Genomic DNA, 25,283 nt, shown 5'->3' on the forward strand with positions numbered 1-25,283 from the left:
ATGTCGAGCCAAAGTCCGCATGGACGATCTCCCACGGCCTCGTGCCCCGGGGCATGGCCTGAATGGCAGGCTCCCGTTGGAGGGGGGATGCCGCTTGACACCACACACATGCGGCCACGAACTCGTCGACCTTCCTCTCGAGCTCGGGAAACCAAACCTTCAAACGGAGTCGCGCCTTGGTCTTGGCAGCTCCTTGATGACCATGGTGTGCAAGGCTGATTACCTCAAGAACCTTTGACTGTGGAACGACAATGCGGTCCCCCCGGAGCAGCAGCCCTGAGTTAGAGAAGGATAGCTCTTCCTTGACCTTCCACAACTGTTCCAGGCATGCTCTCGCTCCTGGCGTGCGTCCAGCCCCGGCCTCCAGCACGGACTTCCAGGACCCACTGTGCATGGCTTGTTTCAGAATTCGGAAGCACTCATCTCCTGCGGCGGCGACTTCCAGTTCTTCTATGGACATCGCGTTTGGTGTTGCCGCCTCCACGACCATGCGTATGTGACTGTCAGTTTCCTCTTCACAGGCCTCGTCCTCCTCTCCCCCACTCGCTCCAGGATGGCGGGATAGATAGTCCGCCGCATTGTTAGCTCCTGGTCTGTAAACAAGTGTTACGGAGTATTCCAGTAGGGCCAGCATCCATCTCTCGATCCTTGCCGGGGGTTTAGATGAGGACCCCGCCAGTATTGGGATCAGTGGCTTGTGGTCTGTCACCACCGTCACCGGGCGCCCCAGCACGTAGAGCCGGAAATGGCGGCAGCCCCACAACACCGCTAGAGCCTCCCGTTCGATTTGGGAGTATCTCTGTTCCGTGTCCGTGAGAGCCCTGCTGGCGTACGCCACGGGCTTGATGGTCCCAGTGATATCAATTTGGGTCAACACAGCGCCCAGCCCGAAAGGGCTCGCGTCTACCACAATTTCGGACTCCAGCGCTGGGTCGAAGAATGCCATCGTATCCTCCCTGGCGAGGGCACCTTTGATGTCGTCGAAGGCAGCTTGTTCCAGTGGGCCCCAGTGCCACAGCGTGTCCTTCTTGGTGAGCGCCCGGAGGGGTTCCGATCTTGAGGCCAGACTTTGGATGAACCGCCCACAGTATGTGACCATACCTAGGAAGCTCCTCACCTCCGTGACAGACTCAGGTGCTTTCGCCGCCTTAATGTCTTGGACTTTCTTTGGATCTGGCGATACCCCACCCTCCTTAAATATGAATCCAAAGAACTCGATCGACGAGCGCAGGAACTCACATTTTTCCCGGTGAAGGGTGAGGCCCAGCGACAGGAGACGCTCCAGGGTCTTGTCCAGTCTCTGCATGTGGTCCGCTTCGGTCCTGGCAAACACCAGAATGTCATCACTTATATTCAGGACGCCCTCCAGATCTGCCAGCGCGCCCCTGATGATATTCTGGAATACCTCGGCGGCCGATGACACTCCAAAGCTCAGCCGCTTGTACCGGTACAATCCCCGATGGGTGGTGAAGGTCGTAATGTACCGGGACTCAGGGTGGAGTACGACTTGATGGTAGCCCGCTCGGAGGTCCAGCTTGGAGAATACGCGAGCCCCTTGAACCTCCGCAATAATGTCATCAATAGTCGGTGTAAGGTGCCGCTCCCTTCGGATGGCCTTATTGGGGAGCCTCATGTCGACGCAAATGCGTACTGAGTCAGGTTGCTTGGGCTTTCTGGCAACCACGATCGGGGACACCCACGGTGTCGGGCCCTCCACTTTCTCGATGATGTCGAGTTGTACCAAATTGTCTAGCTCTTTGTCCACAAGTTCTCTGAGGTGGAATGGCACTCTGCGGTGTTTCAGCGCCACCGGTTGCACGGACTCGTCAATATGCAATCGGATCGGTTCTCCAGCCATCTTGCCGATCCCCTTGAAGAGCTTGGCATAGCGGTCTAGGAGGTCGCTGATGTCCTCTCGGTGCACGGCGTACGCAAATTTTACGATTCCCAACGCCTCCGCAGCCGCACAACTGAGCAAGGTGTTGCTACTGATTGGTGTTACGTAGAATCGAGCCTTGATGTGCGACCCATCATGTTCCACCTGCGCTATAAATGCCCCGTCCAGTGGTATGGGATCTTGACCACCAAACGCAAATATGCGGGCCCTCGGCGTTACCAGAACTGGGGGAGGCCTGAGAGAGTCATAATGTTCCCTGGCCATCACATTGACCGAGGCACCTGTGTCCACCAGGACTGGGACCGGGGCGTTGTTGATCCCTACAATACACCGTGGTTGCCTTCTGCTCTTTCCTTTAAGCATCCCCACGCTCGAGATGATGAATATGTTTTCCTCGTCCTCTTCATCCGCCACCTCCGCCTGAGGATCACCTTCACCCTGTTCCACCTGGGCTACGCTGGGCTGCTGGTATTGGCGAGGGGCCCATATCCTAGCCTGACCTCTCGGCACCATCACGGGCAGGGCGGCCCGGCACACCCTCGAGAAATGATCTGCCAGTCCGCATCTTCCACAGACCTTTCCGGCCGCCGGGCACTCCGCGGTATGAGGGAGGTCGTAGCCACACTTTTGGCATGACTCACCGGCTCTCCCTGCCCTGTCTCTGGGTCCTCCGCCTGGACGCCTCACTCCTCGCCCACCTCGCCACACGGCACACACCTCCTCCGACCTCACTGATCGAGATCCAGACTCCATCTTGACGGCCCTGGCCTCCGCTACCTCATGGCACCGGCCTAGTTCCAGTATGCGCTGTAGCGTGATACCAGGCTCCCGGAGGATTTGTCTCCTGAGTTTTCCGGAAGAACATGCTTGAATGAGCATAGTGCGCATCATGTCGTCCGCATCACCCCATGCACATCCCAGAGAGAGACGGCGTAGGCGACCATAGAAAGTGTCTAGCGTCTCTTCCTCCTTCTGTTTGGCCGAGAGCATGATAAACCTCTCATAGTCCGCGTTGGCGAGGGGGATAAAATGATTCAGGAGTGCCGCTTTGGCCGCATCATATGTGTTGTTGGCAGGCGTCAGGGACTCAAAAATGTCTTGGACTGCCGACCCAGCCGAGTACAGCATAGTGGCAATTCGGCTGTCGTCATCCGTTACGTGTGCCGCCCTGAAATACATGTCCAGACGACTCACCCATCTCCTCCATCGAGGCCCCATGCTTGAGGGCGGACCCGATGCATCAAACTCCGGGATGGGCTGCAGAGCTGCATGTGCGATGGGCACCGGGAGTTGAGCCATGATGGGGGGTGCAGGTTGACCCAGTGGCCGACCTGGTGTTGCAGCAGCAGGCTGTTGGTTGGTCAGCGGGGCAGTCACCTGGCTCTGATCCCGGGGCTGCGACGTTAATGAAAAGTCACTGTCAGCACCATCCGATTCATCCATGGACTTGAGCGCACAGGCACCCCCAGCCACAGCGTTGGGGGCCGCAACTCAGACCCACCTGATGATGAAGGAGACGAAAAAGAATGCACAGCACACTGATGATGAGGGTGATGAAGAAAATTGCATGCAGCCACTGTGTCATGTCCCTTCCAACTCAGAAAGTTCCAAAAATTAAGCCTGGAGCATTGGATTGGTATCAGGCAAGCCCAGTCATGGCAATCCTTCTCCGGGCTTCTACACGACGTGTGAGTCCCAGGAAAACTCAAAAAACCATATCACAGGTATGGGCGTGCAGATGGAGCTGTCCGCTCCTGATGTGTCCAAAAATTAGGCCCATAAAGTGATTCCGCTCCGAACCGGAGCCTTCGAAATATTTATGGCCTTCAAACAAAATGGCCGCCGGCCGCGTGTGCGTCCTCGCGACCCGGCCTTGATCGGAGCGAATCTTCGATCCGCTCCCACGAGAAAAATTGTGATGAATACATTCACCGCCGGGCCCGGGTCTCCTCTACACCTCGTCGCCACTGTTGGGGGTCGCCATCCGTGCCCCCGATGCGGTCCCGCAAGCCCCACAACAGACAGCACACAGAGACACGGTGTTGTTCGTTCGGGCTTCCCGGTCGCTCTCCTGCGGCCGGGAACGCCCCCTTTATTTAAACACCACGCGGCGGCGTGACGCGTCACGCCGCCGCGTTCGCCCGTCATCGGGCAACGCCACAGGAGGTAGCAAAATGATGTGTTCAAGAAGAGCACATCACATGCCACAGAGCCTTCTAGCGCAGCGCCCTCCTCCAGCAGTGATGGTGGCGACAAGCGAGTGTCAGATGAGACGCTAGCTCCCTGTCACTGGTCACGCTCTGGCAGAGCACAGCCTGACTCAATGGCACCATCGACTAGCAGGGTCGTCACTTTAACCATAGTCCACAATCTGTGGGAAACAACTACTTGGTTGCCTATACATTATTGCACTTACACATATAAGGCTATATCAATAAAATTCCTACATGCATGATATGTGATTGTTTAATCAAAATAAGTGTATCAGAGTGACCTCACCATCTATCTCAAAATAACATGCATGTAAGTTGTCTATATATGTGTAATGCTAAACCCTGTGACACTGATGATAATGTTACATTCTGGATTTTCTATTATCTCTCTATTTTTTTAATGTATCCTTGTTATAATTGTGTCTGTTAAACATATTTATAAATGTCTAACCTGCATTCCTACGAATCATGTTATTACCCATCTTCTCTGATCCCATCTTTAGTCTCTTTCTTTCTCCTGAATATAGTTGAACAATTCCATGTTAAGTATACAGTGCGAAAGACGGTGTTTTACTGGAAGGAAATGACATGCTCTAATTGTTAATTTCCTTGAGAAAGCTTGCATAGAGCACGCTCTGTATGCAACTGTGCATCAGTATAAATGGGAAATTATAATGTTCCGATGGATGATTATTGCTTCGCAAGACTTGAAATGCAAGTTCCCCATAGCTGGGCATGCCAAATTAGAGTATACTGAAATCTGTAGCCAGACGTGAGATACCAAGTTTAGGGCCGATGCAAGTTGGTCAATTGGTGTCAGAAGTTGTGGAGAATGAATGTGCAGTGACCGGGAAACCTCTTCCTGGTGGTTGAACCCAGCACCTGGTTGTTTGATCTATGACCTATGGCACTATCTTCTTGTTCCAGTCAATCGTTTCAAGATATCTTTACTACTTCCTTACACATGGCTAGCCATCCTCATGCTGTTTAAAATGTGCCACCTTTTCTTTAAACCATGGGTCAAGACAAGATGCCAGGAGGGGTTCCATGATCCCCTTTATCCCAACAATGTGTGCATCCTGTCGAAAGGTCGAGAACAGATTCATGGACAGTGGTCCTGCTTAATGTTAATTTATTATGTTGGATAGTTCTAACACCAACGGATTCAATGACGTAGCATATCAGCTAACACACAGGGCAGACATTTTAAAAAGGCTGCATTAAAGAAGAAACGCTGTCCAACATTTTCCACGGTGTAGGTGTTAAATATGCACCCTCCACTTGCGGGCTCTGGCTATTGCGGTAGTTCTGCACTGCACTGTTCTCGCTGTCACTTCACTCTATGGGGGATTGTATTCTACCAAGTCACAGCATTGTAGCCGTGTCTAAATTGTATTTATTGTCTATTTGTGCAGACGCTACTACCCAATGGGTTTCTTGGCACTCAACCATTATACCAGAGATAATATTAAGGACATCAAGCAAAAGACGAGAACAAAAAGGTTTTCACTTTTTTTCTAAATTTAGGTAAAGATATTCTTTTTTCTAAAGATGGTGTACATCGTCTTCGACGCACTTACCATGTCATCTAGTGATGGATACTGGCCTATGAAGAGAGCAACCACAGCATGATGGTCCTCCATTTTGTGCTGATCCACTTCATATGCCATTCCTAATGGAGAAAGCAGCACTCATGCATGATTTTGCCTATCCTCATGGCAGCTGCAATCGTAGCACCATGTAGCTCTCACAAATCTCACTTTTAAACCTTAGTGACTCTGCCATGGTGCCACAACCTCCTTCACGGTCTCCCAGAGACAAATTCCCCTATCAGACCAACTAACCGTCAAACCCTTTCATACACAAAGTGTCCTGCTGGCAAATAAGGTCAGGCAGTCACTGTCCTGGGCTTTGCTGAAGGGAAGCATAGTGAAGGGGACCCATTGTCTGTTGATGGGACTGAAATATGTGCATTGATCACAGTTTCACATGTACAAGGTTGGCGTTCACACTCTCACAGTGGTCCTGTCCTACTCCCACTGCTGCCATAACATGGTTGTAGAGTCATGCTATTGAAGTTCACATGAAGACGAACTCTGAAGTCCAATGCACTGCCTGAATGGATTCTACAAAATAATAGGGCAGTAGATCTGTTGCCAAAATTACACCAAGTTTGTTTTTTGAGATATTGTGTGACTTGATAAAAATCCTTGGCAATGGTTGGCTGGCACATTGAGGAGAACATAGGTTGTTTGAGTAATGTGGAAAATGCAGGCAAAGATGCTGTTTCAAAAGGTATATTGTGAACGTCAGTAAATCAGCACGATTCTGTGGAGTAATGGGGCTGGACGGAGGTGCAAGTTCGCCCATTGCCTGCAGTTGAGGGCTAGGGACTGCTCCTTTACCCTTTCATTTTTCCGAGCATCCGGTTGATGATTTCTATTATGGCCCCACTTGGAAGGGGTACGCAATTTGGTACCTGGCTTTCCTCGCAAGACAGGTTTTTTGCACAGATGGCTGTTGGTAGGATGTGCCTCTTCCATTTCCACCGAAACATAACTTTACACGCCTGATTCTTTGGTGGGGCAGAGAGGTGCCTAACCACTCCCCCTTGTAAGCTTGTGCTTGGTGTACTCTCCAGTGGGTGTTGTGTGGGTACTGTTGAATGAGGAGCCAGTGCTGTTGATATTTATAGCTGCAAAGTTGTACTCCACCTTGCGTGTGTTTTATCAGCTGTCTTGGGAAAAGACTGACCACTCGTGCAGGGGATGTGTCTGAAGCTTGGTTCATGTGGGCAGTGCTTGCCCTTTGCCATTGCATGGGTTTGCCAATGCCTGCATCGCCTTATTCTGTCTCATGGTCTCCCCCGCCATCTGTGCTATGCCCAAAGCAGAGGAGTCTCGGTCTCAAGTTTGAATCTTGCGATGGGGCATTATCTTTGTTCTTTATTGTCATCTGTTTCAGACATCAATGTGGTGGGATGTTTAGGAATCACCTCGTGTTGCTCATCTGTAGTCGTCTCTCTTTGTTGCTGACTTGATGTCATAGTTTGTCCTTCTGGAACCTCGTCTTCCTGAATTCTATTCTATTGTGCCTGATGCAAATGCACACGTACATTTCTTCCTAATGCGCTGGCTTCACTTTAGACAGTTTTCCCTCCTCTCCTCTTTGCAGAGGAAATGGTCTGCGGCTACTGATCGACTTCCTTGGCTATCACAGAGACCTACATACTATTTACCTTCTCCAATGCAAACGCCCACTGCTGGAGCAGATTAAAGAACAACACAGTATATCCCCCCCACCTCCCATCACTCTCTCATCCATTACAACATTTGGATGTCACAGCAGATTAGATATGCTAATTTAATTCACATTTGCCCTTTAATAAAGGCACCAGGGGTTCTCACTTCTCTGGCCTTTTCCTCTGCCTACGCAATGAGTCTGGGAGTTTCTGTGCTTTGGCCTTCTTTGCCTAATAAATGCATATGTCAGTCTCAGTTCTTTGACGTTCTCCTACACCAACTAAATGTACATGGGGGTCTTGGTGCTTTGGGCTTCTCCTACACTTATTAAATGTGTGGGGGCCTCTCGGTGCATTTGGCTTGACCCATGTCTTCTAAGTAAATACATGTATTGTTCTTAGAGCTTTGATCTTCCCTTCATCAACTAAATGCCAATGGTGTTGTCAATGCTTTGTCCTTCTACTTTGCCTATGGAATGCCTGGGGGTTTTTGCAGTGCTTTGTCTTCTGCTCCATCTATGAAATGCATTAATTGCATTTATATTTGTTAGTGCGTTTGCTTTCTCATATGCCTACTAAATGTATGTGGGGGCTGGCAGTGCTTTGACCTTCTCCTATCCCTACTAAATACACATGAGGCTATAAGTGGTTTGGTTTCCTCCTCCACCTAATAAATGAATGTGGGTAGCTGAGTACTTTGCTCTGCTCCGATGCCTATTAAAGGCATATGGAGTTGTCAGTGCACCCCCCATTTCTTTTCGACCTACTAAATGTACATGGGGCTCCAACTGATTTGGCCTTCTCCTTCACCTATGGAATGCCAGGGGTGTTCTCAGTGCTTTTCCTTCTGCAACACATATTAAAGGCATGCAGTGTATTTGATGCTATGGCCTTCACCTAGCCTATTAAATGCACATGGGTATCACAATGCTTAGGCCTTCTCCTCTGTCTGCTAAATAAATGTGGGGTTCAATGTGCTTTGTTCTTCTTCTCTGTCTTAGAAATGCACATGGCGTTCTCAGTCCTTTGCCCGTCTCCTCTTCCTACTAAATGCATATGCAGGGGACTGTCAACTACCCACAATTCCCACCCCCACCCACCTACAGCTCATGTGCCCTCCCAACAGTATCTAGTCTAGTTCCTTAACCTTCCTAAGTCCCTATTATTGATTTATTATTTAGAGCCCTGGCAGGATCGGACTGGGCTATACAATTGGCTCGGGCACCTTTCAAAAAGTGGCCCACAGTTGCAAATGGCAATTCATTCCTTTTATGACACTGTTTCAATAGTACCTAAGGGGGAGTTTTTAAATTGTACATTTTAAAGAATAATCATTCAGCAACACTAGTCAAAACTATTAGCTCTTTAGTGAAGTAACTCATCAAACTGGCCCACATTGGACAAAAAAGTGGCCCACTTTGACCAAAAAACAGGCCCACACTAGCATTTTGTTTTTTGGTTCGGCCATGGGCCTATTGCCCTATTGGCAAATGTGACCCAGTGCCCTAGTTACAGTTCCCTTCTCTAATACGCCTGAGCCGGCCATACCTCTTCAAATGCTAGTCATCGACTATACAGAGTGTATACTCTGCTGCTGTTATGTAGCTGTGTTCTCTGACCCCATGTGTGCGTGCGTGCGTGTGTGTGCGTGTGTGCGTGTGTGCGTGCGTGTGTGTGTGTATAACACAAAACACATTTTATCATACAGGACAACTGACATTGGTCAATAAACCTGCTGACTGCAGTCTAGAACAAAAGTGCAATATTGTCAGTCTAGAACCCCAATGTATTTCGTGCTGCCTTTCAATCCTCCTATCCCCATACCAATCTCAGTAATCAGGAGGGTACACCTGCTGCCCCTTGGATGCCCTGCCACTCGAAATGTGCTGTAGTATTGCAGCTGAAATGTCCACACAAACTATGATAACCTATTTATTTGCATAACGTATCCATTGTATATGCTCATGCACGCTATTAGACCTCTCTTGGCTTCTGATGAACTTAATGTGCACATAAGTAAAAACGTAACAAGAACATACACCTATCAACCTATAGATATCTAAACTAATGAATTCACTTTGACTATGAAAGTGTACATGTAAACATGGTCAATGTAGTATTTGGAAATGATCTATTGAATGAACTTCACTGAAATGCTGATTAAAAACATTGGTGGTCTTTCTCCTTCCAAAGGCATGCGGTCCATTGTGGGCACAACAATGTGGAAGTCAATACTATACAACTGGAATGTGTTCGGACGTCAGCTCAAGTTTTCAAATCCTCAGAAGTTTTTCTCCTGCTCTTCAAAGTAAGACATTTGAGGAATCTTTTAACTGCTCTACACACCTTTATTGTTCTATTTTACTTGCGGGATTGGTGTGCTCTATTATGAACGTGATTATAAATGTCTCTGCATGGCAAATGCGTAAAGCGTTGAGCATGACTTCTCTGGAACTAGACCCAAAACATCCATAGCTGTTCTTTGAAGCAGAGATGTTTTTTTCAATTCCTTTACATGCTATTATTCTTTCCAAGTTCATCTTCCAATTAGTGCTTTAGCTCTGTGTTTTACTAGCACCCATTATTCTATCGTTGAACAAAGGTCTATGTATGAGTAATGTCTTCATTACTACTCTCCTTCATTCGTCACAGTCCTACGACCCTCCCTCCCTGGATGGATGCAGTGACGTGTACTACTTGAATTGACAGGACATGCTGGCAGCCAGGCAGGGGTGGGCCGGCCAGCCCCCAGTGATTGGGTGTGATTTTTTTTAATCCGTTTGAGCCAGGAGCCCTCATTAGATTAGGACTGAGACAAGAAAGAGGGACGAAGAGGTAATGGTGATGAACATTTAGCCATTTTATATAGGAAAGATCGAGAAGATAAATCCGTAAACAAAGTGGTCAGATGACATATAACGCTTCCGTGATTTTGCACTGTGGCTTGCAGCGACCGACTAGTGCAATGCGTTATTTTGTTCTACTCAATATAAATATCTCTTTGAGCTGGCTGATCAGTGCAAATTTATTTATTTATTTTATTTATTTATTTATTTACATTTATAAAGCGCTCACACAGCCCGCAGGCATCGAGGCGCTGTTACAGGAATTGTTAGTTTTTCTTAGTTGTGCAATTGTGTTTTTTTTTTTTTTTTCTTTGTCTTAGTTACGTATTTATAACGCGCTTAAACACTCAGAGGTTTTTAAGCGCGGACCCGGGGATCGAACCTGTTGTTGCTTTGTGTCGTCTTGCTTCCAAGACGCGCACGCTGCCGCTGTGCTATCCTCTCGGGACAATGTCTTTGCGATGTCGCTCAGCCACAGTGGAGTATTTCTAGGTGCTGGAGCATCATTGCCTGATAATGGTCTAATTTATGGGAGTAATTGATCCTTTTAAGGCAAACCTGTTATCTAGGAATACATAAATGTAGGAGGATTGGAGGATGATCACTTTGCATTGTCACTTGACAGTCTGCAGAACATATAAGTCCCAGCTTTGTAGAGTTGCTGAGCTTAATAATTACATAAGAATGATTTGTTCATTGTGTCTTGGCACACCAAGACGTATTTCCATGGTTCACCAAATATTTTCCCTATTTGCCTGACCAAGGTCATACATGTAGGAAACTATATCACAAAAGTAAATGACCACCTGGTTAACTACTATTGCGTGTGCAGTTTTATTCTATCGCAGAATTTGAACTGGGGTGTGTGTGGAGATGTGCCTGGCAAATTCCTTATTGTTTTGCTGGTTGGCAACAGGATGTGATTGTACATTCCCTTTCCCTGCAAGATCCTCCTCTTGTTCCAGTTCTGCATTGTCTCTGGCAAGGTGCAGGGGAAATTGCAAATTAATCAAGTGTCTTGTCAGGCTACCGACCACCCTCAGGTGCCACAAATAAAAATAATTGTGCACAGCTTGAGCATTTCTATTCACTTTGAAAAGACCCCCATCAAGATAAGGGTTGGACTGTGCATTCAGAACCCTCAATGGGGGAGGACTGATGGTCACCAGCCTTCCACCCACCTGAGTGTTTGAATTCATGCATGCATTTAAGGGGCATATACAACACCTCATATGCTTTATTTTATTGTATATGGTTACAAAATAACCTTTCAGAATAAACAAATTCATATTTCCACAAAACACATGTAAAAAAACACAGACCATTTTACATCAGATTAACTTAAAAGTAATAGTGAAGTAATTTCCAAATCATTATAAAATCATTAAAACATTTTTTTACAGGTAACTAAATCTAAATGATTAGGAACCTAAAAGGGCCAAACATTAATAGAACTGTGGTCTCACTGTGCCTTCCATAATCTAAACTGTAAGTTTACCATTTACCAAGAGGCAGGCTGGCCCTTCTTACCAAGGGTTTAAAGCCCTATCTTGCAGCTCTCGAGCATTTGTATCACAGCTATTGACTTCTGCTGAGACTGACCGTCAATCAATATTTCCAATAATTGATCTTGTACCCAATATCTTGTTTCAGAGATAAATGTGCTAAGAAACTGATGTCTGGCCAAACTAGTTCCTTCACACTCCATCATCAGATGTGTAATGGATTGTTTTTCTGGGTTTTTACAGATCTGGCACAGGTTTATGGCCATTTTCCCCATTCCTCTTCTTGCTAACACTTCACCATGTTGTGGGATGTTTTAACCCACTAGTCCATGCCCTGCAACATTAATGTGAACTGCTTGCATCAGAAACCTCATAATGGCGGCTGGAAAGCATTATGCGCGCTAAATTCAACCAGAAGTGCGCAGGAAAACACGAAAAATAGGCCGCCAATCCAATTTTGCCTATGTCTGTGGTAACACAGGAGACCACTGCCAAAACCCATCATTTGACTGCCCACAGAGGAAAATGAAACTGTTTGAAAAAGCAGTCCTGCATTGCAAGAGAAACACAGAGCTGTTTAAAAATCTGTTTTTCCCTTGCTGTGGAAAGTGCATAAATCTTGGTTCCCAAACATCACAAGAGATCCAACCTCCTTGTTGGGTGTTAAACATCACTGTGTATAAAGAATTCACCTAAGCACAATGTCAGCAGAAACATATTTTATCAGAAAAAAATCCACATTTAAAGATGCTTGCTTGGAAGAATATGTCAAAAATGGGCCTAGTACCACTGCTCGCCTGTGTCAGAAGCTGGCGATTACTTAACCTGTCATTTAAACTGATACATGAAATCAAAGTATGAAAAGGAAAGACTTTCTATCAGAAGCAATAGAGGTGGATACAATTCAAAACTATATTTTAAAAAAGCTGGAATTAAGACATTGGTGGATATATTTGGTAAAAATGTAATTTGTATTTTAGGACAAGACTATTTTAAACATTGGGCCTCATTAGGACCCTGGCGTTAAGGGGTTAACGGCACCGTAAAAGGTGTCAGCGCCGTTAAACCCTTAACCCCAAACTTCCAAGGGGCACCACAAATCCAACAGCTTGGCTGTGCTGTTTTGCTGCTTCTGGCCAAAAACCCTTGCTAAAACCCAGAGATCCAAATCAGTAGATCAGGCTGTAACCCAGAACCAACCCGTCAGATCCAGAACCAGAGGCCGCACAGAGACCAGAGTGCCTTGCTGAGAGCAGAAGCAAGTGCCTGAGATCTGTCCGGTGGCGAGCGAATTCCAGTCCCTTGACCAGATCTTGATGGGCCTATTCCATTCCAAAGCCATAGTGTGAATATTTAGCATAGAACTGCCCATAGCCAATCTTAGTTTTAAGTAATCCTATCCAACCCATTCCAACATATCCAGGACTGCATTGTAGAATCTCTTTTGTCTATCCTGACTCCTTCTCTCATCCACATAGTCCTGTGATAATTGTAGTGATAAATCATCTTGGCGCTAAATATATTTGCTGAAGAAGGACAAGTGTCTTGGCGGACAAAAGTCAGAGCGGAGGCGCCGCTGTTCTGGTGGCTGACCGTTGGGTATCTTGCATCTTCATAGCCCCATAGTGTTAAGAAATCCTTGTTTGTAATCTTCAACAGCGCATCTGTCATTTTGAAATCTTGACTCTTTTGAGAAAAATCGACCTTTACTAAAACCTCTGTAACTTTTGAACTGTATATGCTAGGAAATTTAAATGTAAAATTGAAGCTAACCTCCCTAGCTTTCAAACAAACTAAGAACCGCACTCCAAGTTCTTATAGTTTTTCTGTAATCGCATTTCTCGCGCTGAAATGTTTTTCGCGATTCTGCTTTTGGCTCAATTTCATTTCATATAAAACAGCTGTTCTTGCATTCAACTTCTGAATTCAGTTTCATATCTATTAATCACCCAAACATCATTGCTAGTGTCTACCTGAACCTATCCAAAATTAAAGTCATTTTTAGCATTGTTTTCATTCATTTCAAATCACATTCAAAAGCATTTGACCTGTTTAAAATCATTCCTGTTCTCTAAACCTGCTGGGGGGAATTGGGAGTGAAACTGCATTGTTGATTGTACATTCCTGAAACCTGTTTTCCCTCATTCCATCTCTTCATACTGCATATTAGGGGGGATTGTGTAGTAACAGGGGGAAAGAGTGTTTACATTGATTGACTTCTTATCAAGTTTTATTTCTGTGCTGCATTAATTTCATATCATTGCATTTCATTGAACCCATACAAAGTTTTATTCTCTGCCACATTATTCTTCTCACCCATACTCCTATTGATTAAAGAGATTGTTGATTGTTGTGATATCACCCACTGCTGATCAGTGTATACATATTAATGCGTTTTTTATCTAGATATTGTTCATATTCATAAAAGTGTGATATATATATATAGTTTGATTCATCAAATCAATCTTTTAACTTTGCAAAACAACCTACCTTTTGATTCAGAGACCGGGGGGGATTCAAAGAGAGGGGCGTTATATAAGGTTACATCATCCAGAAATAAAATAACCTTTGACATAATAATATATAAATAAGGGTTCCAGCAGGGCATCTCATGCTAGGCATTGACTTAGTTGGAGTGCTGGGTTGAAACCACTTACAATGTAAGATATTCAGTTTTTCCAGTCGGGAAACTTGATCAAGTATTTACTTAGAAAGCCCAACTTTCGATCTATTGTTTGTAAGGGGTTGGGATTGGACCCTGATCTTACTCTTTCAGTAGTCTGGATCCAGTCCATTTGCTTCCATTTTCTTTTTCCCTTTACAGGGTTTTCTTGCAACAATTAGCTCTCTTTATCTGCCCCTGCGAGTAGCTCTTTCACCAGTGAGTTTAACCTTTCCAGAGATTTTGATCTACCCTCCTCTAGGTGCTTACTCATATTTGTATATAATGAGTTACCCTGAGCTGTGGTAATTTGTTGTTGCAATAGTATCAGTTTCCAACCAACGTGGCATTTTAGGGATCTGAGACCCAGCTCAAATCTAAGATTGTCCATCACCAGGCTCATTGGCAGACCCAAAGCATGTTTCCACAATAGGCCTTCCCATTTTTGCCACGTGTTGTTCCATAACTGGGGTTTAGCTTTAAGACCATATAGCAAGACGGGAATTACCTTTGCCTGATAAAACGTCATCACTGGAACAATTGAAAATCTACCATATTTCCACAGAATGTTCTTCATCTGTGCTGCAAGTGGTTTTATTTTTGTTTCAATATCCAGCTCCAGCTTACAGATTGCCAGGTTAGCAAAGATTCTATACCCCAAATAAACCAGATCCTCTACCCTTGTTATTGCCTCACCCCCCATTGACCAACTGGGGAAGGCAATTTTTTTGTTTTTTTGCCTAAAGTTCATGACCTTAGATTTATTTGGATTTAAGGAAAGCCCATTTTCACCTGCATACTGGTGTAGACCGTTGAGCAGACCTTGTAGACCAATGGCCGTTCTGTCCAGGACCACCACATCGTCTGCATAGGCAAGCCAGTGAATTTTTAACCCATTCAATACTGGACATGCCAACGCATACGGCACTAAGTAATCCCCCATGTCGGCTGTATACATGTTAAAGAATAAAGGGGCCCGAGGCATCCCTGCCTGGCCCCCCAGTTCACTCTGACCGGTTCAGACATATGACCCTCTGCATCCAATCACACCCTAATGTCATTCTCTCTATGGAACTCGATAAGCATCCCCAAGAGACCTTCTGTTATGCTCTTTCCTCTTAGTTTTCTGCCAAAACCTTCCCCTGTCTACCTGATCAAAGGCCCTGGAGAAGTCATCCAGGCTCCATACAGTTGTTCTTCACCCCTTTCCTGCATTTTTTCACTCAGTAGATTTAACACCATACCATTTATTGCAGTCGATATTCCCCTTCTTATGCCCATTTCACAATTGGATAACACCCCTGCTCTTCTTTCCTAGGTCTCCAATTCTCCGAAAATGACCTTCATAAAAATCTGGCTGTCAATGCTAGGAGGGCAATAGGGCGGTAGTTTGATGCCAACGTCCTATCGCCCCCCTTAAACAGGGGGATGATAGTAGTGGTTCGCCATGAAGGTGGCAATTTCTTCTGGGCCAGGATCTCTCTAAAAAGCCAATTGAGCAATGTTGCCCACAAACCCGAGCTATTCCTCAATACCTGATAGGTCAGCCCATTTGGTCCTGTGGCTTTCGAGGTGGACCCCTTCAAAAGTAGTTCTTCAATGTCTGATTCATTGAAAGTTAGGTGCCAATTTGCCTGTGTGTTATATTGGCATACAGTTTTTTCGGGCTTACCAAAGGCTAGACTTAGATAATTAATCAATTCTTTTTCTGGAACCAGATTACATTGCTGATTTGTTTTTTCCCTTCCAACTCATGTATAACGGACCAAAGTCCCTTTGCATCCTTTTTGCCCAATAGCACTGATATATGTTCCGCGTCCTGTTGATTTCTTTTTATGTTCCTGGACAGTGACCACTCTTTATATGAGTTTTGTAAGGCTCTTTTTCCTGCCTTTTGATCCTTCTCATCGCCCCTATTTTTTTTTAAACAATCTTATGTTCTTGTTTAGTTCTTTTTCATTGTTTTTTCAGCATACACATGTCGGTGAACTTGTTTAAGTCCGCCACCATTAGTCTTGGGTGGACAAGTTAACCAAATAAACTTTATACAGCCTGAGGGGGAGCGATTCTCTTTTTGAGTATGCTCGGCCAGAGGTGATAGCCTTTCATTAAGTTTTACTTCCCCTGCTTTGTATTTAAGCAAACAGACTCTTCCCTTCCTAACATTATAGCCCTGAGTATTTCGTAATTGAGTTTCTGATGTTATTTCTGGGAAAGACAGTTCTAAACTGAGGTGATCACTCCCACCCCCTTCTCTAATATTCAAGATGACTTTCCGTTGGAAAAGTAAACCCGAGAGAAACAGATAATCCAAAGTTGAAACTGAAGTACCCTGAATTCTGGAGGGTTTAGCTGGGATATCTCGCTGCAAAGTTCCATTTGACATTTTAAGATCCCAGTCATTTCAAAACTCCACCCATAAATGACCTTTCTTAATAATTTTCTTCCCAGTTGATTTTGTTTGATCTCTTAACAATTGGATGCATCGTGCATTGAAGCCCCCCCCCACAAAATGGTGTCCGCTCCCGAATATAAAGTTTTCATTTTCCCCAGGGATTTGTCCAGCTGGTCCAAAAAAACACAAAGCTCTGAGCACACAGGATTCCAGTAGATATTACAAAACAATATTAACCGATCACATTTGTTATTTCTTAGTGTTGCTTTACACATTTGCATACCCTGTGTATTCGATTCTATAATGGTAACATCCTTAAATTTTGAACATTTAAAGGCCATAAAGAACCCAACACTGGGCCTCCATCTTTCTTTCTGAGAGGCACCTTGCACCTCTATATGATATCCCTCTACTACAATTTGATTAGTTATCCATGTCTCTTGTAGCATCAGGACATCCCCTCCCCGAAGAGGTAGTATTTCATCGCCCTTGATGTGAAATTGTTGGGCCCCCGTGTGTTCCAACAAATAACCTTCAACCCTTCATTTTTAAAGATGTTGTTGGCCTAACCCAAGTTTCTGGAGAACCTCAGTAAGGATACTCGGGAGTAATGCTAGGATACTGTTCTTGTTAGTGTCTCTCGATGAATCGCCAGAGCCGGGGGAAGTCAGGAGTTGGGTCAGATGGCAATTTCCTCCACCCTGTTTTTGAGAAAATTTTGGACCCCCTGGGCCCATTGTTTGCAGTGATTCTGGTTGAGTTTTTGACACCAACATATCCAGTTTCTTGAATTCCAATTTTGCTTCATCAATAGCCACATACACTTCTATAAATCTTACAAACTCTATATCTTTACTATTAACTAGAAGAAGACGTGGTACTTTCTTTAACAAAGATAGAATCACACCCCCAACCCCCCAATTTAGACATTTTGCATGATTTTCTTTTGTGGAAAGTGATAACCAAATTATCAGCATTGCGAATGGTGATGCTGCGTTGGTTTCCCTTCCCTCTTGTATTCCTGAATTTTCCTCTGTTGCTGGAATGCCTGAGTCTGGATTCACTATCTCGTCTGTTTCCTTGAATTTTCCCACACAGATCCTGATGTCTCCGATCATACTACATTTACCTTCTCCCCGTTTTATTTCTTCCACAGGAGGTGGTACTTTTGTCTGAGCTTGAGTCATTTTTAGGAAGATCAGGGCAATCTTCTGATTAGTTTTTACTTCTCCCGAGTTTGCATCCTTTACTGGTTGGTTTATTGCCCCTGTCTTTGATTTGGCCTTTAGGAATATCGGGGCTATTGTTAAGCCTCCCTTCAAATTGGGTAACACAGTGTCCACTGATAGATCAATCATCACTTTTTCAGTTTGTGATCCTCTCGATGTCAGAGTTGTGTAGGACTCTTTTGATGTTCTGGTTTTTCCCGAGCCTTCCTGGGCTTCTTTAAAACCTTTATCCTGTTCTTTTGTCTTTCTCCTTGTTTCAACTTTCATCTGGGGATCATCTATTGAGTTTAATTTGACAATCTCCTGTTCTGCCCATGATGTTAATGTTTGAGCGGAAACTATTTTCATCAAGAATGAGTTAGTGTCTGAGTTCTTATTTTTCCCTTTCTTCTGATTCTTTGATTTTTTTTCCTGTTTCTTTTGGACTACTTTGTCTTTCAGTCTTTTTTGCCTCCTTGCTTCCTACTTTCTCTCTCTTTTCCCTCCCTGGGGATCATTTTGTGAGTTTACTTCTTTCTCACCCTCCGCAGGGATTTTCGTTTGACTTGGGGAATTTACCATTCAGATTTTTTGATATGGTTCTTCGTCTTGATAACCTTCTCCTACGTTAGCCAGTCTCCAGAACTCCTTTAAGACAAGACTGACTCAGAGAGAGGGGTATCGTCCATTTGGGAATGTTGCCCCTCTTCAGGTTCCTTACGTTCTATATCCAGATCTTTTTGGTTCAAGATTTGGAGTTGTGTCAATATGTTGACCACAAGATACTCTGCCACCAACTCTCCTTGGCAGCCAATTTCTCACCTTAGGCAACGGCATGAATTGCCTCTATTCTCTGTTGGAGTCTTCTCGGACACTGCTAGTGCCTGCAGCCCCCATCTCTTGTCGGGTGCCCCAAGGATCCTGTGTCTCCCCTACCATCTATAATATCTTCACCAACCCTTTTTTGACCTCCTTGACTCGCACATCTTACACAAACTATGCAGACGATACCCAAACCCTCTTCCCTCTATCCCACAATTACCTAGATGATTCCAACACCCTAAGTTCTGTCTACCTAACTATCCGACCCTGGATGGCCACCAGCCATTTGTGTTTGCAATGATAAAAAAAAAACTGGAATCTTCATCCTAGGCCCTGCAGCAGTAATACAAAAACTCAACCCTTGCTATGCCTCCTTCGACATTACTGGTAACAGTATACAAGTCTCACCATCAGTAAAGACCCTGGGAGTCTACCTTGATGCCACCCTATCCCTTATTTGACAAGTACATTTCATTGCCTCTTCTTCTTCACAGCCAAATCTGCCTCTTCAATTTTTTTCTGTGCTGCCAAAGATCGTTGGATCGCTGAAAGGTCTAAGCCTTGCTTAACTGATTCCATCTTCAGATCTTGCAGTTTTTGCATAACATTTGTGTTGATGGCATTACTGAAGCCTACTACTGCCCCGTCCAAAGTGGCCACCTCATTCATCATTTCTATTATGGAGCCAGTTTGTGACTGGACTTCACCCTTCAATAACTCAAACATAGCGAGTTTAGCACATAATGTATTGCGCTCAGTGTGTTTTCATTTGAGTGATCCCTGGCTTGTGTTACTGCTTGATGGTCACTTAGTTCCAGGGGCACTCGCTGTTCTGCCAATCTTTCATCCTGCCCCAAAATCAGCGACTCTTGATTTTTGTCCATCCCCGAGAGATTCAAATTTCCAAGTATTTGTTCACTTATGTCCAGATCCATTATTGCGCTTCTGAGTCTTTTATTTATGTTTGCCGTACTGTCCTTTCCCCGAGTGGGCTCATCCTCACTTGTGAGTCTTTTTTTCCCAAAGTAATCTTCTATTTATTTTTGTATTTTTGTCATTGTTATTGCAAATTCTAATCCTCTTTTCCAATTTTCTGCCAATGTAATTTCTTCTTCCTACATTTAGTTATTTGTTACTGGTGTATAGACAACGAGTTCCACATGGACCTGGTCTTGAACATGTTGTATCCCTGCTACAGACAGCCTGTGCCCCCTTCTAAATCTGGGGGACCCTCTGAGCAGCTGGCAAGAGGACTACTGGTGGTTTTTTGCTCCTCCCATTCAGGAGCTGTTAAGTCATCGTGGATGGGATTGCTCCGCAGTTTCATGGCCACTTTGAGATTTTTGTCTTCAATGACTGACGGGGTAATGTATATATTTTTTCTCCCCTTTTATGTTGCCTTAACAGCAACTGTTTGTTTCTTTGACCTTTTAGAGATAATTAAATGACTTTGCAAACAGATTTTTTCCAGCTAATTAAGGTTTCGTGCTGGCGTCACTTTCCTCCCTTGCGTGCCCTATCCCGGGCGTGGCTATCTTCTCGTGAGTGAGCTCATTTTGCAAGTTCCTTCTCAGGCGAGTCAGGGCATCAAGGTTACGCACCTCGGATGCAAGCTCCTCTGATGAGCAGACCTCATAGAGACGCCAGATCAAAGGACCGAGGTCCAACTATCTCCCGGTGAGTGAGTTAAGCTACGTCGCAAGATTCACATAGGTTCGCCTGATAGTTGACTGCACGCCCTCAGCAATTAGTTGCTGCAGTTCCAGTATGCCATCTTCCTCAATTCGGCATGATCAAAGGAACATAAATATGACAGTCTCTGGCCACGTGTCGTCTATGCTGCTTTTTTCTGCCTGTAGCATGATCTGTTCGAACTGGGCTTGCCCTTTTAAGTTGAATTAATCCCACTCCTTGGGATTGTGTTGCACACTACAACATAGTCTAGTTTTTGTTGAACTAGCAGAATGTGAGGGGGTCTTCACGTATTCCGAGCCGACAAATAAATATTTACTTTCACTTAGTCTCTACGGCCGTGTTATTCATTGGAGACCACTTACTTGTCTCTTGCAGACTTCTACGCCTCCTGAGTGAATGACGGCTGCCGGCCCTCACCGGTCCACAACAGACCACAACAGACCACTTTCTCCACTACTTTCTCAACATGTGCGCTCCGTGCAGCGAGTGATGTTTTATGCCTGACACTGACACAGGCTCCTGGGTAGCTCCTACTCCAGGAATGGCCACTGAGAAACACCAAAAGTCCAGTATAGTAGCCCACAACAGACCACTTTCTCCACCACTTGCTCACCTTGCTTGCTCCTCGCAGCGAGTTATGTTTTATGCCTGACACAGGCTCCTGGGTAGCTCCTACTTCAGGAATGCCCACTGAAGAAACACCAAAATTCCAGTATAGTAGACCACAACAGACCACTTTCTCTACCACTTTCTCACCATGCATGACAGCGAGTGATGTTTTATGCCTGACACTGACACAGGCTCCTGGGTAGCTCCTCCTCCAGGAATGGCCACTGAAGAAACATCAAAAGTTCAGTATAGTAGCCCACAACAGAACACTTTCTCCACCACTTCCTAACTGTGCGCGCTCTGCGCAGTGAGTGATGTTTTATGCCTGACACTGACACAGTCTCCTGGAGAGCTGCTTCTCCAGGAATGGCCACTGAAGAAACACCAAAAGTCCAGTATAGTAGCTCACAACAGACCACTTTCTCCACTACTTCCTCACCACTCTTGTTCCTCGCAGCGAGTTATGTTTTATGCCTGACACTGACACAGGCTCCTGGGTATCTCCTACTCCAGGAATGGCCACTGAAGAAACACCAAAAGTCCAGTATAGTAGACCACAACAGATCACCTACTCTAGCACTTTCTCACCGCGCGTGGCAGTGAGTGATGTTTTATGCCTGACACTGACGCAGGCTCCAGGGTAGCTCCTCCTCCAGGAACAGCCACTAAAGAAAGACCAAACGTCCAGTATAGTAGCCCACAACAGACCACTTTCTCCACCACTTCCTCACCACGCACGCTCCGTGCAGTGAGTGATGTTGTATGCCTGGCACTGACACAGGCTCCTGAGTAGCTCCTCCTCCGGGACTGGCCACTGAAGAAACACCAAAAGTCCAGTATAGTAGACCACAACAGACCACTTTCACTACCACTTCCTCACCGCGGGCTCCGCATAGCGAGTGATATTTTATGCCTGACACTGACACAGGCTCCAGGGTAGCTCCTCCTCCAGGAATGGCCAATGAAGAAACACCAAAAGTCTAGTATAGAAGCACACAACAGACCACTTTATCCACCATTTCCAACACCTCGTATGCATAGAGGGCTATCCTACGTAGCACTTGCACTTACGTCCTGTGCCAGCAACTGGGTGCTGGACACCTCTGTGAATCGGGGCACTGCTGCTCATGTTGAGGGAGTGTGTCTAAAATAACCAGACAAATGCATTATGGATACCTCAATGACTTGCAATGACTACAAAAGACGGGTTGTCATGGAAGTGAGAATCTGCTCTTGGGCCATGGAGTATAATGATTGCTCATTACAAATGATGGCATGCACCTATTGTAAATGGTCAAACGATATGACAGCTCTTTTTTTTTGTTTTAAACATACAAATTAAGAAAGTGATGCATGCATCCACTCACTTATATTTGTTTTGAAAATATCCAGTTAGAGCAATGGAACCTACACACACTCTCTTTCTCTATGTCCCTCTCTCTCGGTCTGTGAAACATCTCGATTATAACACATTTCACATAGATAAGACACACTTCCAAGAGCTGAGAAGCTTAACTCTGTTATGGGCTTTCTGGCAGTGGTTGAGCAATTTTGTCGTTTTCCCCTTCTAATTGAGGACTCATTACCCAAAAAGGAAAGACTCCTCTTTAGAATGAGCCTCCCAGGCCCAGCTGCAGCAGGGTTGCTGACTATGAGGTCTAACTCTGTACACACTCAGGAGTGGCATACACTTCTGTGCTACTTCATCATTCTCTTGGAAACCTACCATTCAACAAGTCTTCAAAAGCAAAATGTACCCGTCATGTGCTGAAATGTTTCAGTGGGCTGGGGTCATTTGTATCATTTGTTTGTTCACATAACAAGAGAGTTAAATAATGAAGCACATCTCACAATTAAACGATTGCATGAGTACTACACGGTGAGTAGAAATAAACAGAGAGCGACACTCATATCTTGGGTAGAAAGTGAAATAAGTAGCAATCATGTGAAAATGTGACAGGGTTTAAATGATGGTAGAGTGTATTTTACTGTAACATTTTATTTGTACAAAACAGCTATTGGGAACTGTGGCCAGGGGCTGGGTTTAGATGTGTGCACGTTATCAGAGGGGGTAAGCAGTTGTAGGTGTTTACGTTACTATCCACTTGAAATGGTCATGTTATTGTTAAATTATTAAGGCACTTGAGAGAGACACCCCCACCTAACAACAATAATATTTGCTCTCAGAAGAACACACAATGCAAAGTTGTCTCTGTTGTTTGTCTTTGCTACTCTTATGAAGGATAAACACACTGAATCTCCTTTCCTTCTTCTCCAGCTTGCTCCGCCTTCATAGATATTGCTGTCGTGTGCGATGAATCCAACAGCATTTATCCCTGGGTAGCAGTCAGACACTTCCTTGAAAAGTTTGTTCAAGGCCTAGACATAGGACCGCAAAAAACGCAGGTAAGTATAGCAGTGTTTCAGAGTAAAGGGCAGTGTGCTAAGAACATGTAGAACGCCTCATCACCTGTTCCACGTCACTCACGATTAGCGCTGCGAGGTGAGCAAAGGGTGCAAACATCAAGCACACGAGAGGGAGAGGGAACAGGTGATAGTTCCTTTTTGCTTATCTAGCGACATATACATGATTGTCATGCAATTAGCAGCTGTGATTGAAAAAGCGTTCAGAGATGCCCAAGGTTTACACATAGTAAGGGTGAAACTTTAAATAAGAAGATGAACATTCTTAAAATAACATTGGGATAGCCTGTGTAAATTTATATCCATAAGACTTTAAACAAACCTATGAGTAAGCAGTAGAAACTCACAGTGATAACTTAAAGAAGAATCCATTGTTAAAAGAGACCTCGGTGTCACTTTTTAATAAAGAGCAGTAACAACGGATTAAAGGCCGAGGATACCAATTGTGTGATGTACATTGCAATTCATAATGCACAGAGAAAGGGGTTCAGTTGGGCTTCCAACAGTTTGGCCTCCATGCTGCCATGTGGGAGTTCCTCTTTAACTCTAGTTACTCACTAGTGAAGCACACATTGGGCCTCATTAGGACCCAGGCGTTAAGGGGTTAACGGCGCCATAAAAGGTGTTGGCGCCATTAAACCCTTAACGCCTTACTACGAGGTCCCTTTGCAGGACCCGACCATAACAGCTGGTCTAGACCAGCCGTTAAAGTAGGGGCCCGCAAAGGGACTCTCGAGGTAAATACGATACCGCAATTTGCGGTACCGTACTTACCGCCTTCCCCATTCCCATTATGCCCTATGGGGCAAAAATAGGAATGGGGAAGGGCCATGGTGGCATAGGGAATTACCACCCCGCCAACCTTGGAATGAGGTGGTAATTCCCCATTCCGCCATGACGGACTCCGTCATCGACCATGGTGCTAATAGCAACATGGTTTTCCGCCGGAGTCCTAATGAGGGCCATTCTGTACAGAATGATCTCTGACCGGTAGTGTTGAGTATGTTACACTATAATAATTAGTGTTTCATTACTAAATTGTTGTTACACTGGTCCATATTAATTATACATTCAGCAATGCATTGTTACTGCACGCTATTAGAAAGTGATAATGAAACTTCACACACTATTGTGCAATTTTGATTTTATGAAATCCTGGAAGGTATTTTGTTGTGGATGACTCGACACCTGCTGAAATCAAAGCACTGCCAGATCATCTAACGTTTGCACTGTTATTCAGCAAATTCACTTTGCACTAGTTGTGCTGCATGTGTGATATGGAATGGTGCAAACAGGTACTTGCCCCAATCCGTAGTATCTAACGTTTTTCTAAATGGAATGGAATGGTTTTGCACACTTTGCTCTACAAGGGTGATAATGAATAGAATAAGACGAGAGTGCTCAACATTTAGCAAATAACTTGTGAAATTTAAAGACAAGACAACTGAGCGTATAAAGTGTTGTTTCATTTTTATGTACACTTTTGCAGTGTGAAAGATGGGATGTTGTTTGTGGTAAAAACAGGTTCTTTTTTTGTCGGACATCAAACAAAGTATAAGAATCACAATCCATTAGTTTTGTCCCTGTGCAAAAATCGTCATGAAATACAGATAGTAAGTAGGCACACACCTGCTTGCTTCCTTCTGTATTATAAAAGCAGTAACACGGGTGTGAGTTTATTTGTCAAATGTGTAGCCCTTGTCCTAACATAGGTAATGTGGTCCCTAGTGTTTAGTAGGTTTTTATCTTCATCTCTATACTAATAA

At 44.9% G+C, this 25,283-nt stretch overlaps 1 protein-coding gene across 1 annotated transcript in view; it reads left to right on the forward strand.

Moving 5' to 3' along the window:
* Positions 1 to 25,283, forward strand: part of ITGA2 (integrin subunit alpha 2) — a 659,006-nt gene that overhangs the window by 268,259 nt on the left and 365,464 nt on the right. Inside the window, exons 5-6 of the mRNA XM_069627259.1 lie at positions 9,545 to 9,659; positions 23,372 to 23,499. Of these exons, the coding sequence (XP_069483360.1) occupies positions 9,545 to 9,659; positions 23,372 to 23,499 (243 nt within the window). The remainder of the gene's footprint in view (positions 1 to 9,544; positions 9,660 to 23,371; positions 23,500 to 25,283) is intronic.

The sequence above is a fragment of the Ambystoma mexicanum genome, chromosome 6p, assembly GCF_040938575.1.
Source record: "Ambystoma mexicanum isolate Mex_15411 chromosome 6p, UKY_AmexF1_1, whole genome shotgun sequence".
In the NCBI taxonomy this organism is placed as follows: domain Eukaryota; kingdom Metazoa; phylum Chordata; class Amphibia; order Caudata; family Ambystomatidae; genus Ambystoma; species Ambystoma mexicanum.